Source organism: Phalacrocorax carbo, chromosome 6, assembly GCF_963921805.1.
Source record: "Phalacrocorax carbo chromosome 6, bPhaCar2.1, whole genome shotgun sequence".
Lineage (NCBI taxonomy): Eukaryota > Metazoa > Chordata > Aves > Suliformes > Phalacrocoracidae > Phalacrocorax > Phalacrocorax carbo.
In genome coordinates, this window is record NC_087518.1 from 50,509,229 (window position 1) to 50,527,479 (window position 18,251).

General features: G+C 38.9%; 1 protein-coding gene across 4 annotated transcripts in view; it reads left to right on the plus strand.

Annotated features, from left to right (window-relative positions):
- TESK2 (testis associated actin remodelling kinase 2) overlaps positions 1-18,251 on the plus strand; it is an 84,047-nt gene that overhangs the window by 23,545 nt on the left and 42,251 nt on the right. For all 4 annotated transcript variants that reach the window (XM_064455206.1, XM_064455209.1, XM_064455210.1 and 1 more), the window contains 2 exons: positions 4,369-4,490; positions 13,958-14,006. In XM_064455206.1, the coding sequence (XP_064311276.1) occupies positions 4,369-4,490; positions 13,958-14,006 (171 nt within the window). The remainder of the gene's footprint in view (positions 1-4,368; positions 4,491-13,957; positions 14,007-18,251) is intronic.

Sequence of the window (18,251 nt, forward strand, 5' to 3'; positions counted from 1 at the left end):
CCCCTTCAGACCAGGCAAAAAGCAGAAGCAATATAAAGGTTTGGTTTTTCAGAAAGCCCTGACATACCTATATGACTTAGTAAAAAATATTTAGGGATTTAATAATAAAGAATTTTGTAGCTAAGCAGCAAGCTGAAAATTAAACCCACCAAGTTTTGCAGGGTACTCCTTTTGTGAAGTTGGTACAGCATTTATATAGCGACTAGTTCCATCCAATGTGAACCCTACTCAGTCGCTGTTTTTTCTTTCAAATATATTACTATTTCTGTGCCTGGATCCATGACCGCCTCTACTTCTCACTGTCTTCTAAAGGAACCAGTAAGGTCCAGTATCAGAACATGGTTTGGAGACACCATGAGCAGGCAGGCCAGGTCAAAGTACTTACAAAGTACTTTGATCCTCGGAGAATCAGAGTGCAAAGAGACAGTTTAACTGCCTGCCAGCTATAAAACAGGGAGGCAATATCTGGTTACTGTGACCTCGGAGATGGAGACACATAGGTAAGCAGACTGAGAAGTCAAAAGCACCTGCAAAGCACCATGGGAAAGCAGCTGTAGGATTGTCAGAATATTTCTAAGCAGAGGCATGATCATCCAGACATCACTGAAAGGTTACTTGCTCTGATATGCAAGGAACCCTAATTAATAATAATGTCAACAGCTTTAAAAGCTTTACAGCAATCTGCTAGTTGCATCAGTGAAAGGTTTGAATTGCATGAGTGAATCCCTGCTTATGTTGAGTATACAGGTATATGCCTGAGGAAAACTGCCTTGTAAATAAATGTTAAATTCCAAAATATTTACTGGTTTTCCTTCTGGAGCAGGCAGGTGGTTGAGACATCAGAGGTGGCCTGAAAGGAGATGATGAATTAAAACTAAACAGTTTGGCAGGGTTTTGGCAAGGGATGCTAAAATAGACCCAGATTTTGTCTAGGGTATGACTGACAGGTAAGTAGGCGCAGAGGGTGGTGTAACTGATAGCTTCTTCGATGTAGATGATCTGGAGCTTGACTGAGACCTTAAAGATAGGACCTGTCTGTTCGCTGTTGGCACTCTGTTCTGGAAATAGTGTTTGCCAGGTGTGCTTCAGGGGGGAGAACACAATTAACCTTATATATATTCCAAGTGATTAGCATGGTGTTCCATAAAATATAAACTGGTATTTGATTTTTTTCATAATATTGGGTATTGTCATCTTGAGAAGATGGCCTCCCACCTTCAGTTCTGCTTCTTTTTCCCTTGCTTAAAGGGTAGCTAGGAAGAGAGGAAGAGTCCCTGTTTTCCTGCCTCTCCTTTGGATTGATTAGGTAATTTGCTGTTCCGTCAAATTCATCAGGAATACACCTCCAACATCAGAACAATATACAAAAGTTCAAATAAAATGCCTGGTGTTACCTTACAGTGTCCCTTTAAGTGAAAAAAGCACAGCACAGTGTTGGGTGCTGTTTAGAGACCAGTTATCTGTACAGAATATGCTATATATACTAGAAATCTGAGCTATTTCCAAACATGGGGAAAATTATTTTATAAAACAAATTAATGAAAAAGCCCCAGACCTCACCACTGAACCTTGCTCAGTCTATCAAGTCCAAAAAGACTCCTGAATATCCTTCTGAAATGGAGAATAAAAAATTTTCTTTGGAAAAGCAGCTCAGTTTTCTCTGGCTGTGGACAGTCAGACCTTTGAGAAGCAGTTGCCAACCACTTCCCCTTGCCTATCAGACCTGAAAATCCAGGAAGCATGCAGGACACAGTGCCCCAGAAACTTACCCACCCTCTTTTCTGAGATTTCCCTAGCTCAAGAATAGCGGTCAGAACAAGGAAAAGGCAAAGAACAAGGAAGAAGGTCCTGTGGTAGGTTCTGCTTTTACCTCAGAGTTGAGGCAAAAGAACTTAAAATTTTGGCATGGAACTGAGTGAATTACAGAAATGGGCAGGAAATTAAGAGGTAGCTAGCAGAGTTAATGACAAGGCAAATACTGTTTAAGACCACACTCCCATCTGAGTTCCTGTTCACCTTCTACCTCTATTCATTCCCTGTTGGCAGACCTTGAAGCTTCTGTGTTAGTGGAAAGCTGATTTCTGAGGAAGTTCTGTTGAGACCATCTCTCTGCCTGTAGAAGTTACATTCTTTCAAATTCCTTCCTATTCCCTACAAACCCCAAATTAATCCACCACAACACCCAAGATTCTTAAGCCGCCTCCCAGAGGAAGTGTGCTGGTTTAGCTGCTGTGTACAGATTAAAAGCTTCCAAACTGTCCTTTTTTCTTAATTTAAATTTGCATTGTTGGAACAAATCTTCCTAAGTCCATGACAGCATTTTTAATTTTTTTTGTTCCTCAGCTAAAGCATTACTGCTAATAAAACTAATGTATAACTAATATGGATTTTAAGCCTGTATATAGATACTGACCTGTCCATCCTAGCTTGTTCATTCAAATTGGCTGGGTATACAAAAGCTGCATAATTAAAAATTAATGAAAGCACACAGTAGACACAAGTAACCTGACAAGTAACAATAAACCTCATCAACTTAACATGCAGTCAGCCTGCTTAAAACCCATAAGCATGCCAAACCGGCAAGACAGGTTATATGCAGAAGGATTCTAGATTATCTTGTTATAATGCACTGAAGCTGTAGTTTGACCAGTTTTATTTTAAAGCCAGTATTGCCACTGAAAGGAGGAGTCCCATGCTTATGAGCTTGCTGTTGGTTTTGCTCTCAGTACTGGTTCCTATATGCTTCTCCACCTCCTTTCTCTGATCCTTCTTGCACTGGGATTACTGGGTGACTGCAGGTGAGGCAGCTGCTCGTGGGCAGGGGAGAAGCCGGAGAAAAAGCATCTGAAGGCTGTTTTTCTACTCACTCAGTCCCTCGCTGTTGTTTATCACACTTAATGGCAATGTCTCCAGTGCTACCCTATACTTCAAACTAGGATGGGGATTGGCAAGTTGGAAGAATTGAGCCAGGCACGCATCTGAAATATGACGCCTTTTCCTCCCAGCACATCCCTGTGTGGAATTCATGGTGCTTTGTGTCTAGGTGAGAATGTTGAGCTGAAACGTGGCCCTTCTTCTTGAAGATATAGTGTGGAAATAAAACTTGAAAATGGGTATCGCTTGCTGCCTCAGAACTACCAGTGAGCCTCAGCTCCAAAAAACATACCCAGTTTTCTTCTTGCATCTGCTTGAGTTCAGCTCTTCTTTTTGTAATTCAGGTATCACAGCTAAAGAAGCCTTTCATTGGAAAAGATGAGCAGAGTAATAGAAGGGGGGGCAGACTGCCATTGTTTAAAATATAGGTAGTTTGTATGTGCCTACGTCATAATGTAGATTTCTGTTTTAAATCAGAAAGCTGATGAGTCTTAAATTCTTGCATCACAGACTTTTCTAAACTTCTCCTAATCTGCATAAACATGAATGAATTTGCCATGGTGGTAGTTCAGTGCTTTGAGAAGTACACATTCTCTGCTTACCAGCTGCAGGTATAGATGTAGGAAGAAAATAATGGGAACACAATTTCCATGAATACTACTGATATGCCTGTGGGAATTCTCAACTGCGGGGAAATTCTGAGGCTTGGCAAGTCTTGCACTATCATGACAACTGCTCTCTGATAGTAGCACACATCTACATAACATTGGTCTGTGTGCTGATGATAAAAAGGCTAGTTCGAGAGTATGCAGTTAGAAATGGCCACAATCATGCATTTCTGACCGGGGAAGGTAACTCTGAATGGTGTGCTGGTTCTGAGCAGTTGCTAAAGAAATCCTCTTTTTCATGCTTTCACTCTGCAGCCACTACTGAACACCCTAGACCAGGTGTCACTATGTCCAGTAACCTCTCTGCTTTGCAGCAGGGGTTGCTATGAATGCTTTCTGTCCACTGAATGTATAATCTGGTTCATGGTCTTGGTTCAGAAGTAAACACTGAATACCTCTGAAATCTGCCCTGTAGTTGTAACCAGCGGGTCCTCTCATAACATGTTCTGTGTAAGAATGACACCAAGCACTGCAGTGGGAAAAGAGGAGGGATATGGGTGGAAGCAAGGTGAATTTCATAGGTCTTGGTGTAGGAAGCTTTCTCTCCCTGGAAGAGTAAGTGGCTTCCTTCACTTGTGCTAAGAAGCTGATAACTTTTTTTTCAACTTCTCAAGCTTTCTGTCATCACTAGTTGCAAGAGAAGAGCAAAATACCTTTTTGCATTTGGATGGTATGCTTATAGAAAGTCACCTGTGTGATGAAGACTACAGAAATCAGTGTAGGTCAAGTAATTTGTCATGAAGGATCTCCTAACTTGTACTACAACATTACTGGCTTTTTAGTCTTGCATTTCATATCCTTACTGTTTTTTGCTTGTATCCTATAGGTAAGGCACAGAACTTCAGACCAGGTAATGGCTTTGAAGATGAACACACTGAAGAGCAACAGAGCAAACATGCTGAAAGAGGTTCAACTTATGAATAGACTGTCACATCCAAACATCTTAAGGTATACTGGCTTTTTTTCTAAATCATATAGAGGTGGGTTGTGTTTGGTAGAGCTTTCCTATTTCCAATTCTTATTTATGTCTTTTTTTCATTATCGCTGTATCTGCTGTGAATGTGTATGGGATCAGCTTTTAATTTAATGGAAGAAGGGAAGGAGGAAGAAAAGACTTGAGCAAATTGGAAATCCACATGATTTTGGTACCTGGATTTTAGCTGTAATGAGTAACTTATTTCAGAGAAAAACAAGTTTTCACGTTATAAATTTCTGATGAATCAGTGAAGTGATATGAAGAGCGAAATTTGGCTTCTCTTCATGATTTTAAATTATTACGAATTTAACGCCATTCAGATAACCTACGGTTACTAATCTTGCAGACTAACAACACAAAGTGCCATAGCTTCCTCGTATTTTTAGGTCTACTTTCTAGTTTTTAGTGTTTTCTTATTGTAGTATTACCGGGTGGGGTAAGAGGGACTGAAGAAAAGAAACTCAGTTGAACTAATCTGATTTATCTGCTCTTGAAAGGAGAAAGGTAGTTCTTGTTTTTGCAATAGATTACTGGATGCAAATCCAAAACGTTTCAATGTGTATCTTGTGATTCCTTGAATCTTTTCAGTCTTGGTTACTCTTTTATGAATGACAAGCAATTAACATAACTAGCTGAAGCCATAACATGAAGGAGTTTAAAGGTGTGATGACAGTGCACCAAATAACCGGTTCTCCTACACTGCTGTTGCACAGCTGGGATCCATTTTGATAGTCTCTAGCAGTATAGCTCTTTCTGAAAAGTTTTGGAAACACAGTGAACTTTAAGTAGTTTAATTTCCTCTTCTTCACCAGACTGTTAAATAGTACAGACATAGTACTGATTCCTAAAATCCTTTATAATCAACTTTTCTGACCCTTGAAATTCTGGCTCAGTCTTCATCAACTGATGTGTAACAATGTCATCTTGTTCACTTCTTTCAGTATTTACAAGGAGACATCTCAGAAGTACCTGGACTATCTGTAGGGAGTGTTGTATTAATTCATGCCTATTTTATTTTTTTTTCCTTAAAGCTCCCCAAACATGTGAACGTAGAAAATTTTTACTCATAATAAACTGCATTGGTTTTATCATAGTATGTTTAGTCAAGCATTGTAGTAATCTGTCCCTAAATAGAGTTCATAGGCTGTTTTCGCTGCTCCAAGGTGAGGTGAGTTCCCAGCAACTCCTCTGGCTCCTCTGTTTATTTGCTGGTTTTTGTTTTGGGGTTTTTTAAATGATGTCAGTTATCTGGCTTTTAGGTTACAGGATCATTAATTATTTCTTATATCTATCCACCACTTCCTTTCCCTCAGAATAGGTAAGCAGTGTATGATCCTGGGGACTGATAGAGCTGCTTGTTTAGTAAGGTTTGTGGAAAGAATAACTTCATAGGACTGGCACTGTCAGAATCATTAAGTCAGTACACTTCTTCACTTTCTTTATCCACTTTATGGGTTTGTAAATCTTATTTTAAAAACATCTAGCTTTAAAACTCTATTCAAAGTAAAGTATTTGGTTTGGGCTGGGGTGAGGCAAAGTAGGAAAGGGATAGTTTGACAGGCAAAAGCATTCTGTTGCAGCTTAATGTAACCCTGCCCCATCTTGAATGGAGTTACACAGCTGTTGCTGAGAACAAAAGTTATTGTGCTCAGTTTTGAGTAATTGCTGAAATTTGTATGTCTTATGATGTCTAAGACATCATATTGATGATATACCCGTCCCTATGAAAAATTTGAAGTCAGTGGTGTTGCACAGATGGTCCTGAAGAAAGAACTATGATGTATGATTTATTCATGAAGCAGAAAGGAATTCCATTTGGTCTCCCAGTTATTACACAGGATTAATAGAGAAATATTTTTTCCTTTGTTCTCAACTAAGCAGTTATGAGTGAGTACATAAGAAATAAATTACTTAAATAGAAGCAATTTATCTTTGCATAATTTGTTTTCAAGAATAAACTCCATTTGCTTTATGAATGGCTTGATTTCAGGCTGCTTGAAAGAGCAGTTTCTATGGTAAAAAATATTGGCTTTTTGTGATGTATTAGGTAAGTACCCTTGCTGCAGGAAGCAAGGATGTTCCTACAGAAATGCAAATAAGAAAATTGTGTATAGTTTTAGTTATTGAATAATAATACACAGTAAAAACTATTACTTTCCTTTCTGTAGTAGAAAACTTGGTGGTTTTGTGTATTAGTTATGTGTAATTTTATTTTTGGTTTAAAATAACTTACTGCAGTATTTCCAGACCCTTTATATCTGGGCGAAGGTTTAGCCCTTTTAAAATATTACCTGCCTCTGTGTGTGTGTGTGTGTGTATACACACACAAGTGCATGCAAACATCTGTATTTATGTTTCAGAAACCTGTAAATCATTGGTGCTCCTACTGGTGTTGTAAAAATCAGTTTAGGACCTATTTCACGCTTGAGAAATGCATTCAAAATCATATTTGATAATAATTTGCTTTTTATTATAAAGTGGTGAGGGGTGAAAACATGATGTTGGCAAGCAAGAGCAGCTGGAGTAGTATTGCTGAGAGGTCACTAGGAAAATGTTCTACAACAAAGTGCACCTGCTGAAACATTTTCTGGGATTATTTTTGGAAATTTTGAGCTTGCATTAGTATTTAAAGGGAATTATCATCTTCCAAGAAGTTCTAATGCATAACTTCCCCTTTCCAGGGACTATGAGCTACCTCAGTTTGCTGATAAATATTATTTTATTAGCTTAATTTCTGTCCTTTGAAGTTCTTCCTCTGTATTACTGAGTAAGCTGTTTTGTCACTAGCATCGGGTTTAGTTATTTATTGATAAATCACTGGATCTCCTCTGCTTGCCTTGAAGGTGTACTCTGATTTTTATGTAATATATACATCTGAGCTTCTTTGTCTTCTGTAAGCTCTAGGATTGCTTACTGTTAACTTATGCTGTAAACAAGTTACTTTCCTTAGTGCTGATCTGTTGTTTGCTGGTAAATATGCTAGTGGATTCTTAGGCTGAAATGTTGAGGTCAAGTGCAGTAGTTAATTGTGGCAGATAAAGGGCTGCGAGGCGCCCTAATATCAAAGGTAAAATTATGAAACTGGATAGATAACTGGCTTTATGGTATCCAAAGTCTGCTCTCAACATATTTCAACACATGCAGTTCAGTCAATGTCTTAGAAAGTGAGTATCGGATTAAGCAATGATACATTTACTTTAGTATACTAAAATATTCCTTAATCTGGGCACGATTATGTTTTTGACCATCCTGATGCTGCTTCAGTACCTAAAACTTGTAATTGAATCAATGTGTTTTGTCCTAGCACTCTTCCCTGGTTTATGTCAACTAAGTGATATGGAAGAGAGATTCCTCTTTAGTGTACTTGGTAGCTAAAAATCATTGTTACCCTTCAGATGATGAAAGAAATCCATCCCTTTGCCAGTGCTCCAAAATACATAGCAACTTTTTACAAGCTATCCATTCTCATATGACTACAGTTAACTTCAAGATGTTATTGCAAAGATACTTGTATTTTTGCCATTGATTGCACTGATGTGAATGATAAATATTGCTGACTGTTTGGAACTGCATTTGCTTCTGTGCTGTCTGTATCAACTCGTTTTCACAGTTACAGGTGTCTTTTGAGGTTTTTATCCTAGCCTGCAACCACCATTCTGGAGTGTGAGTTTGTCAGTACTTGCTGACTTTCTTCCATTCCTTAGCTCGGTGGAGGTTACCTAGAGGTAGGCTTGTGTTCTTACCTTAGTGATACTTCTGTAGTATTTTAGGAAATCAAGTTGTGTCACTGTGTTTCAGTTTCCCTGCTTCTAATACTTGGTGAAGTATCAGTCTGGTTATTTAGGTTTTAAAAATAACTTGTTTTGCTGGACATGAAGTGAAATGCAAACTTGAAATATTCTTCACTCATTTCAGTATTTCTCTGCTTGGATTCTGCTGTTGGCCAGCTATGTAGATCCATCTTGATCTGGCTGATGTAAGTGAAGAGCTCAGTTTTCATTTACGAAGTCCCCATGGTAGCATCACAAAGATTCTAGTGGTCAAATATATACACACATATATAAAATAAAAATTTTTCTAATATATTTTCCATCAAGAAAATGAGAAACTTCCCTTTAATAAAGGGATTATTTTGGCAAAAACGGAACCTCTTTGTCAGTCTGTTAAGGATGTTTTGGAATAGAAGACTCCATCTCATGAAGCTATGATGCTTATTGGTATGATGGTAAAAAATAAGGGGATTTAGAGGTTTGGGTGTTTTTCCTCCCTCCTCCTTGCTTCCTATTTCAATTAGCAGATGTGATTCCAGAGGCTGAGTAGATTTTAACTTTAACCTTTCAAAGTGTAGTAACTTCTTGTTCAGTTGCCGTCTGGCGATCATAAGAAACTGTGTGAAAGGTCCACTTTTCCTGGTTTTGTGTTTTCCCTCAGGGACCAGCTTAGGGACATTTTAGCAGTGGATAGGGCAAAAGCAGACTAATGGTGTTCATGGAGTGCTCTGCTCTGTTTCTACAATCAGCCCCATCTCAAATCATCTATCTCCACCTCACTCCTGCATGCAAGCTAAGCATGGAGGTTTAAAAGCTTTTCTGCCTCTGATCTATACTTCTCCTTGCCCTGGGTGTGGGATGTGCTGGCTTTATCACGTCTTCCCTCAAAACAGATGCTGAGATCAGGAGTGGAAAAGTGAGCTGGGGTTCTGTTTTGCACCATGCGATGTTTACTATAGCCACTTTAATACAGGTTGGCTAATACACAGTAAGACTGTAATTTCTGGGGTTAGGGGAACCAGAGGTTTGGAGCATTTCTTCACTTCCTTACTAGCTTCAGTCCCATTTAAAGCTCAGTGCTGGGTTAAGTCTGGTCCTAGGGTTCTGAAAGGTCTGGTGTATGCTTGTAAATGTTGTTCACTGCTTCGCTGGTTCTCTAAATGCTGATGTGCTACTGTAGTCATGAGTTTTTACCGAAATCAAAGAAAATAGGGCTGGAAAGGACCCAAGAAATCTCCATCCTTGTGTCCCAGGCTGGGAGCCTTAGGGCTGCAGCCTGAGAGAACTGATACCTTTTCATTCTGGTAATGTCTTACAGGTGTGTTTTTCTCATTTTCACAAATGAAGTGGTGTGCTAACACAGCTTCTCCATCTCCTGTGCTGTCTCTTAAATTAATGTATTTTCAATTTCAAGATAGAATTTCAGTCTTTAATATCACTACTGTTTGCATGAAAAAGTATTTCTTTATTTGATCTGTACCTTGGGGACTTCATTTAAAACATTCTGTACGCAGAAAGCCTTAGCTGATGTCTTAAGTGCTCTCATGGGAGTGCTTGGAGATATTGCTGCGTGTTTGGGAGTGAATGTGCAGGCAGACTGACTCATTGATTAAATCCACCTTCTTGTGTGTGCACGCACACACTAAGCAAGCAGTGTGCATATTACATGAAATTCTTTCAAGGATAATTTTATTTCATCTCCCTTCAGACAAATCTAGTACCCTGGGAACACACCAGCTTTTTTTTTTTTCCTTTTGTGTGTGCAGTTTTCTCCTGTCAAACATTCCTTTTTGTGAAATTACTTGTGATTGACTTTGTTACGATAGGCAGAAGGATGGCTTTTGTCTTTTAATATCCTTGGTCCTGTATTGAACTTACTCAGTGCTTTAACAGAAAAGAAAAATACTTTTACTTCCCTGTGTGTAATGTGGTTATCAAAAAGGAATATTTTAGAAATGCTGTGCAAGACAGCAGAAGGGAGGCTGTATGCATTATGTATAATATGTTACAGAAGGGATAGATGAAATGCTTTATCTTTGTTGTGAATCAAAATGCAAGTGTAGAAAACTTAAAATACATTTTTAATGTAGCATGGTGCCTAAAACATTAAGGAAGGCCTTAATGCAGACTTAATATTCTTACTCACCCCCCTTTGTTCTCCAACAGTCAGAGCAATGAAATAAGCATCTGTCTTTTGACCTTGTTTCTCTCTGTTATTGAGCTCATATGAGAGACTTCTGCATCAGTGTGTTTGGTTTGTTTCTTATTTTTAATGTTATCAAACTGATGAATTTTTCTCATACAAGCAGTAGATTTCAGAGGGCATCAATTTATTATGTTGGACTGTAGCTGCCCTGGGTTTATCTACAGAATAGGAACATGTTCCAGTGAAGTTCTTTTAATGGGAAGCATGTGTTCAATGGCTAGATGTCCACAGTGGCTGTATAATCTGGATATTAGTTTTGTTTGATTTATCAAGGGGGCAAAGATTGCAAGCTGAGGCTACAGTTCTTAGTCTCCCCCTTCCTGTTTCTCCCTTGCAGTCAGACTGAAATGGAAACAGTTTGGGTAACTGCTGTTAAAAGACCAAGAAATGTCCAGAATACCTTTCCTTGCTCTTGCCTAGGAGGGCAGGTGTTACAGACCGAGGAATTAACTGGTTTATGGAAAGAGACTTCCAATGTCTGAACATCGCTGACATTCGTTAGAAAATATTTTGTGGGGGAAGTGTGTTGCACTGTAGGGTGGACTCAAATAGCGTCCTTCATATTTGCAGCTTCTGGGAAAACTTGTCCAACCACTAGTTATGATTTTGGAAGTGCTTCAGCACTCCTGATAAGGCCAGATAGACTGTCTTGAAAATAAACTTCCTTAAATCTGCAAATGGTCTCCTGTTCTGTGGATGACTGGCTCATTGAAGCTTCTTCCAACTAGAAATGCTTATAGGAAGCGTAACCTTTGGCTGACAAGACATTCTGCTGAAGTTCACCTACAAGCACATTTTGGCTCTGGAGACAGTGCGTCTAGCCAACAGGAATAATCTCAGCTGTACTGGGCCAGCATGTCAGCTTCTTATCCACAGAACTTGAAATCTCATCTGGGGCAATCTCAGAAATTGAAATCTTATGTTAAGCCTTGCTCAGTAATTGTATTTCCTGGTAGCAGCTGCATGTATTATCTTTTAGTGAAAATGCTTTCCAACAGTGTTTTGTAGCAGTCCTTGGCTTAACCAAGAGGTTTATTATTGCTTCATACAGCAGCTAAGAAGAAGTTTTCCAGGAATTTGGATCACTAGAGGTCTATTCTATCAATCTATTTTCCAGAGTCTGGAAACTGAGATTCTTGACAGAAAGTTTAAATGGTTTCAGTATGTTGCTTGTAAACTCATTAATTCTGTCTTTATCAGTGTATCTGGTTTCTCTTTTCCTGGCTAATAACCTCTAAATGTGTGGGGTTTATAAATGTATCTTTATGTCCAGCCTTTTTTCTGTGAGACCATGATACTAAGCTTTGTTTTTAATTTCTAATTTAAAGTTAGAAATGTGTGTCTGTTTCCTAGTAGAAACCTTAAACATTTAAGAATTCTTGAACTCTTACTCTTGGTAACTTGAGCCAGCGTGTCTTTTCTGCCTTAAGTGTAGGTTCATAAAGGTAATGAACATGTTTCCATTGAGACTTCCCCTGAACAAAACAGTTGGCAGCAAAAGTTAAGTTCTACCAGTCTTTGGGTGACAGTGATTTTTTTCCTGTTTGGTAAAGATGAGACAAGAATTTTAACTTTGCCTAAATTTTGATAAATTCTTAATTACATTCATATTTTAGAATTAAGTCAAATACAATGAGCTCCTAATTTGAAAGTAATGTAATACACCTTTACAAAGGAAGCGTTGATATACAGAATATTTTTAATTATTTTTAATTCCTTAGCCTCAGTTTTTGTTAAATGAAAATATTGCAGTACTGGGATAACCTTGTATCATTAGCATGTTTCATAAAAGACAAAATAATACTTTCAAAGGTTGTCTAATAGTGGGACTGATATATTGGATTTTTTTTTCCATTTTTGCTTGTGAATAAAGCTTTTAACACAATTCCTGATATCTCTGGAGACTTTCAGAATGAATTAAGGAAGAAACAGATTTCAGCTCTGGAGGACGCTGGATTTCTTAGTCTCAGGAAGGTTAATTTTTCAACTTGTTTACAAAATTGTTCATATGCAATTGCTGTATGAGGTGAAACTCAGAAGCAGCAATGTTTTGAGTAGATGATGTATCTAAATAACCTTTCTTGCCTTTCCCCTGAATACCTGGTTGTGCCCTACTGTTCTTCATTACACAAGAAGAATTGGATTTTCACTGTGTCTCAAATAAAAATTTGCATATTTAACTCTGAATATTATTTGAGGTGAGAGCAGGCAATAGATGTTGAAGTACTAGTCTTGCTGCTTCTTTGGTTATAAAAACAGATTTCCACAGCTCAGCTTATGCAAAGGACCTTACCTATATTATTTTTCTTTGGCTGCTTGTAATTTACTAGTCAGCTGTTAAACAAGAGAACAGTGAGGATCATTCATTTCTTCCAAAGCAGCTTAGCTGAACTAGTACTACATGTGTCTTGCATCATTTTGTTTTTAAATTCCAAAGCGTTTGAGGATATGAAAGGTCCTTTTCCTTCAGATTGTTCTCTACAAGATTCCTCTGTCACATTTAATGAAATCATGCATTTCTACCCCTTGCTTGCAAAGTGGAAATTTCTGAACATTGTGGAAATGACAGACAATGTGTTTTGGCTTGTTGAGACAATCTAAATGATAAAACTGAAAATTAGTTAATCTAGGAAGAACCAATACTTTAACTGTGCAGGGAGGGCTCTGAAGTGGCTACAACTTAAGTTTTACTGACCTTTCTCATGGGAGATGTTTACCATTAATATTAATTTGCATGTTGTCACTTCTAAGTTCAGCTTGTATGATGGTAAAAATGAGCTTTCTGTTGTTCCCCATGCATTAAATGTATGGCACGTTCTCTGTTGCTTTCCAGAAAAACCAAGGTCATTACTGTTAACAGCAGGAGTCTGAACCTTGTGCAGCATAGGTAACTTTTGTGGAATGTGTGTACTGAACAGTATCGGAACTTGCTTTGATTAAAGTGTTGGAAATAGGGGGTTGGGGAGGGGAAGTATACTGCATGTATGTGCCCTCATATTCCGGAGTGGTTAGGAGCAGCATAGGAAGAAACATCTTTATGCTTAAGCAGCAAAATGCAAAGGGAAGTAATTTTCTATTTATGCAGACCAGCAGTGGCTTACTTGGCTTAAACTTCCTTAAAACAGAACTCTGAGACTGTTCCTTTCTGCATAAGTCATTATATGCTGGCCTTCGTGTATAGTCAAATTAGTAACTTTGCATCTTGAGTTTGAGCTGTCTCTTGTGCTCTCTTGGAACTGCTTATTCAAATTATATTGTAGTGTAGGCACATGATTTTGTGCTGAGATGTTTAAATAATCAACCTTGAGATATGCAGTATCTGTGAGGCTGATTCCCCCCCCCCCCCCCCCCCTTTCTTTCTTGGCATATCCAATACTTCTTATTATCTTAGTTTCTTTAAAGGGAAAAAAAAAAGAGGGGGGGAAAAAAGCCCAAACCACTTTTCTTTTCTTGTTTCTTGTAGGTTTATGGGTGTCTGTGTGCATCAAGGACAGCTGCACGCACTTACTGAGGTAAGACTATTTCACGATATACATACTGAATATGAAACAGTTCTCGGGCCAAACTCTGCAACTGCTGTTCACCTTGAATGATAGTATCTTTTATGGTGACAAGTGAGTTAATCACATGCTATTTGCTATGCAGTGGGAAGGCTGCCGAATCAGGCCTCAGAACTGTATTTTGCTCATAGCCCTTGTATGTCTTTTCTCATCAGAAGCACATATTAGGATGAAAAAAAACACCACAGTTGGAACATAAAATGTCACTGATAATATTCTAAATGAGAGATGTGGATTACCGTTGGGCTGCCCCTCAATATTATTTGTTTCAGTGACATTGCATTGTGTTTGTCTTACTTGTACTCCCGTTGTGTGTACATTTCACAGGTGAATTGGGGATGTTTCAGCTGGGTGATATTAGTGTATTCAGTCCCTACCACTTTTTCTTCTTTGGAACAATATCAAGATTACACCTTAATCTGGGTCCCATAGAAAGGAATTATTCCGTTGGCCATATGGCCAAGATCTAGATATCAAATGCAAAACTGAAGTTTCCATTCACATGGGTCTTTCCACCAAATTTTACTGGGTTGTATGTTTAATCCCCCTGTTAACAGCTTAGGAAAAACAAGAAGGGAGTATTCTTTCTTCTTAGGAATAGCATTGCCTGTTTTGGGTCAAAAATCAATAAAATATTTTTCCTGCTGTTTCTGTTTGAGTACAGATTGAGGGGAAATTTATGCTTTTAAAGTTAATGCTTCTTATTTACTTCTATTTTGTAGGAACTGCTTAATTCAAAAATTAACCCTTTCCCACCTCCCAAAGACAAGTATGTTATTAATTAGCAATTAAAACAGGTTCCTGGTATGCTTGCCAAGAACTGCTGTAAAATGAGAAGATTGGATAGCTGTATGCCAATTATCAGGATACGAGTGACCGTCGCTTTCTGTAACGTTTATATGCAGCTCTGAGGCAAAGATGCACATACATGGGCACTGAATTTCTTCACCTTCTGGGGTGACAATTCTGCAGTTCTAGTTCTAGCTACTATCAGAGAGATGCACACTGGTTCACAGTGCCCGTTTGTCTAGTGTAAGAGCAAAGGTAAAGACACTTCCAGAAATTTCAAGATACAGCACATGTGAGGGGTCCTTTGATATGAGAGGGACAGTTTATTTGATATTCCCCTCCTCCACCCTATGCTCGGTAGAGGAAATGTTTCTAAGATCTGGCATTACGTGGCTGATCAAGTCCTTCAGGCAGGCTTACCTTCATTGTGAATAATAAAACATATTTCAAAGTTCTTTTGGACCTCTGCTCAGTTAAAACAGGGCAGTTTCAGGCCCTCCTGCACACTAAATGTGTCCTAGAAGAGATGGAGCTTCATAATATTTTGTTGTACTAAATCTTGGCAGATCTTCCTCAGTGTGGTTAGTTGGTTTGTTTGTTTTTTCTCTCCCCTTCATCCCAGTTACTTGCCATTTAAATGTCCCTCCTCACCCAGAAAGCCAAGAAAAAGAAACCATCACAGATGCTTCCTCATGGAGAGCTAACTTTGTAGCTGCTTGCTTTGTTCAGCTATTTTTGAGTTCCTGGCAAGCAAATAAATCTAAGAAAGACTTCAAAGAATAACTTCTTATAGTTAGAATTCAGAATAACAGAAGAGATTCCTGAAACATATTGAGACCAAAGAGGAAAAGTTTTAGACTGAAGAAGGTTGCTGCAAAATTTTGAGAAACAGAATAGCTTTAGTGATATATTATAAAAGTACATGTAATGATCACTGCTTTTCTTATGTGGACCAAGGTAGACATTTAACGCCTTCAATAGGAAAAAACATGACCAAAGGCTGTCATAAATTGATGTTGTAGGGAATCCACACACAGTTTTGTCCAATACAGTAGTTGTTCTTTGGTTTTACAGAGCTTTTGAATGTTAAGAGCTGCGTATATTCCAAGTGGTGGAATTAGTTGTTTTCTGGCAAAAGTAGCGTCATTTTTCATATTGAACTGTGTGTAGAGTAATAGCTGAGTTCTGAAGACTTCTGGAGGTTAGAGAAGGGGCTGAAATGGCGAGCTGGAGGAATTATTAGTAAGATGGATGTGGTGAATCACCAGTTCAAATATAGCCCAGGAGGATAAACAAATCATCTACTGTCTCGTGGCTTTTTTCAGCTTGTGGTCCAAAAAGGAGGTCTCCTAGCTTCCAGTGCACAGCATAATTGATACTAGCCTGACACTACTAGCACTCAGAGAACTTCTGCCAGAGTTTCAGTTCTTTGGAGATGAAACTTGATTCAGAGGCCCATTGCTCAATTAGTCTCTGAGTCACTGCAAGGAGAACCCTCTCTTGCACTAGTCTATGCTGGACCGGTTCTCTAAGGAGCTTAATTATCCCTTCTTGTGTTTTGAGAGTACAGTTGATGATACATGCCTAAGTAAAAGGGGTACAGCATCACTTAGAGCTTATATCTGAGGCCGAGATGGGAAATCATGTTTATTTTTATTTTGTTTCCATGACAGAAGTTGAGAACTTGTGGCAAAGGTTTGATGAATGGACTTAGACAACTTGTGCTTACTCGCCTCCTGTGCTATTAACAGGCAACAACCACAAATGGTGTTAGAGGAGCCTTGAGGATTTTGTAAGCCTGTTAAGGGGCTACATTAGTAATACACCACACTTTGTTACTGGAAGGCAGAGTCTGAAGTGTTACAGATTTCTTTTCTTGCATGTTTAAACACATGGGAGGCTAAACACAGTGGATCGTGCAGAGCAGGTTTTTTGCTTGAGGAGGGTGTTGATCGTATGTAGGCTTTGGGATTTTCCCTTTTGGCAGCATTTTACATTGTTTTAATTGTCCTTTCTCAAGTGGCTTTTGTTTTTAAAACTGTTGGGCAAGAAGCAGTTTCTGTTTGTTTTGGTTTGTTTGGGGTTGTGGTTCCCCCCCCCCCCCCCCCAAATAAGTATGGAATTGTTTAATTATAGACTGCACTAGGACTTTGGCCTTGTTCTGAATCCACAGTCTTATCAGTTTTGAAAATCCAATATTGTTTTCAAAGTACCACTCAAGCCAGAAGTTATGGCATATGCCTCTTCTGAAGTAGTTCAGTATCTATCCTTAGAGTCACAGAATGTTTTAGGCTGGCAGGAACCTCTATCCTTGCAAGCACATAGTTAAGAGACATTTAAGGAAAGTGAAGTAGATACTTTAATAGGCGTACCACTCTGAGTTGGCAAGCGTTAGGCTGCCTCACTAACTTTGAGCTGATGGGCAGAGCTTCGCTGTGCTCATTTTCTGTACAACCAAGAACTGGGTATTCCTTTCTCAGTATTGAGCTCTAATCTGTAGCTAGTGGTTTGTTTCTGTAGCTATAAGAATCTGCAGGGCTTCCTGCTGTACTTGCATGGATCTCCAACCTAATTTAAACCTCTCCTTCAAGCCTCTTCTTGTTTTCCAGCCACCTTCCTAATCTGACAACTCTCTATTCTCCATTCCTTAATTTCCTGGCACGCTGCATCCTCAGACTTGGAGAAACTTGCATAGTAGTACAGGCTCTGGTGTCAGTTAGCATGAGATGCTGCTGAGCATTCAGAGACCAGATCTGAGCCACTGCCAGGAGGTTAGCAGACAGCATACCCTCCAGGGGACCTGAAGCTGTGACCCAGTTAGTGTGGAGCAGCCATGGCTTAATAGCAAAAGTGTATGATCTTATCCCATACACATTTACCACAGAATGGATGCATGAGCAAACACCCATTTTAGATGGGAGGCAAATTTATTTGTGTTGCAGGTTCTATAGGCCTATGCTGTTACACTGAAGCAGGTAACATAGCATATGGTCTTGCATAAAAAAGTCACTTAATACCTTTTTGTGGATCTTAGATGATTTATTGAACTCTGTTAAGCAGGTCTCTCTGAATTTCTGAGGGATGGGTCAGGCTGAAATCTTGTTATAATTAGATATATATGCACAGAACAAGTCACGCAGCTTGGTAATTCCTTCTTGAAGGTAATGAAAACCCTGACAGCTCTGTGTATAGAAGATGAGGACGGGAGAGTTAGTGTTGATTGGGATATCTTGAAATAGCAGTGCTTCAGAAACAATAGCTAATTGTTACAACAGAAGTTTTATGGCTATTAATTCATACTGGATGAAGTAAAAAAGTGCACAAATGCTCTGCTGCCGCAATCTAAAGCTGTAGCTTTACTTGCTCAGTGCAGGATCTGACATGCATTGGAGCTTTTTCAGGCAGGGA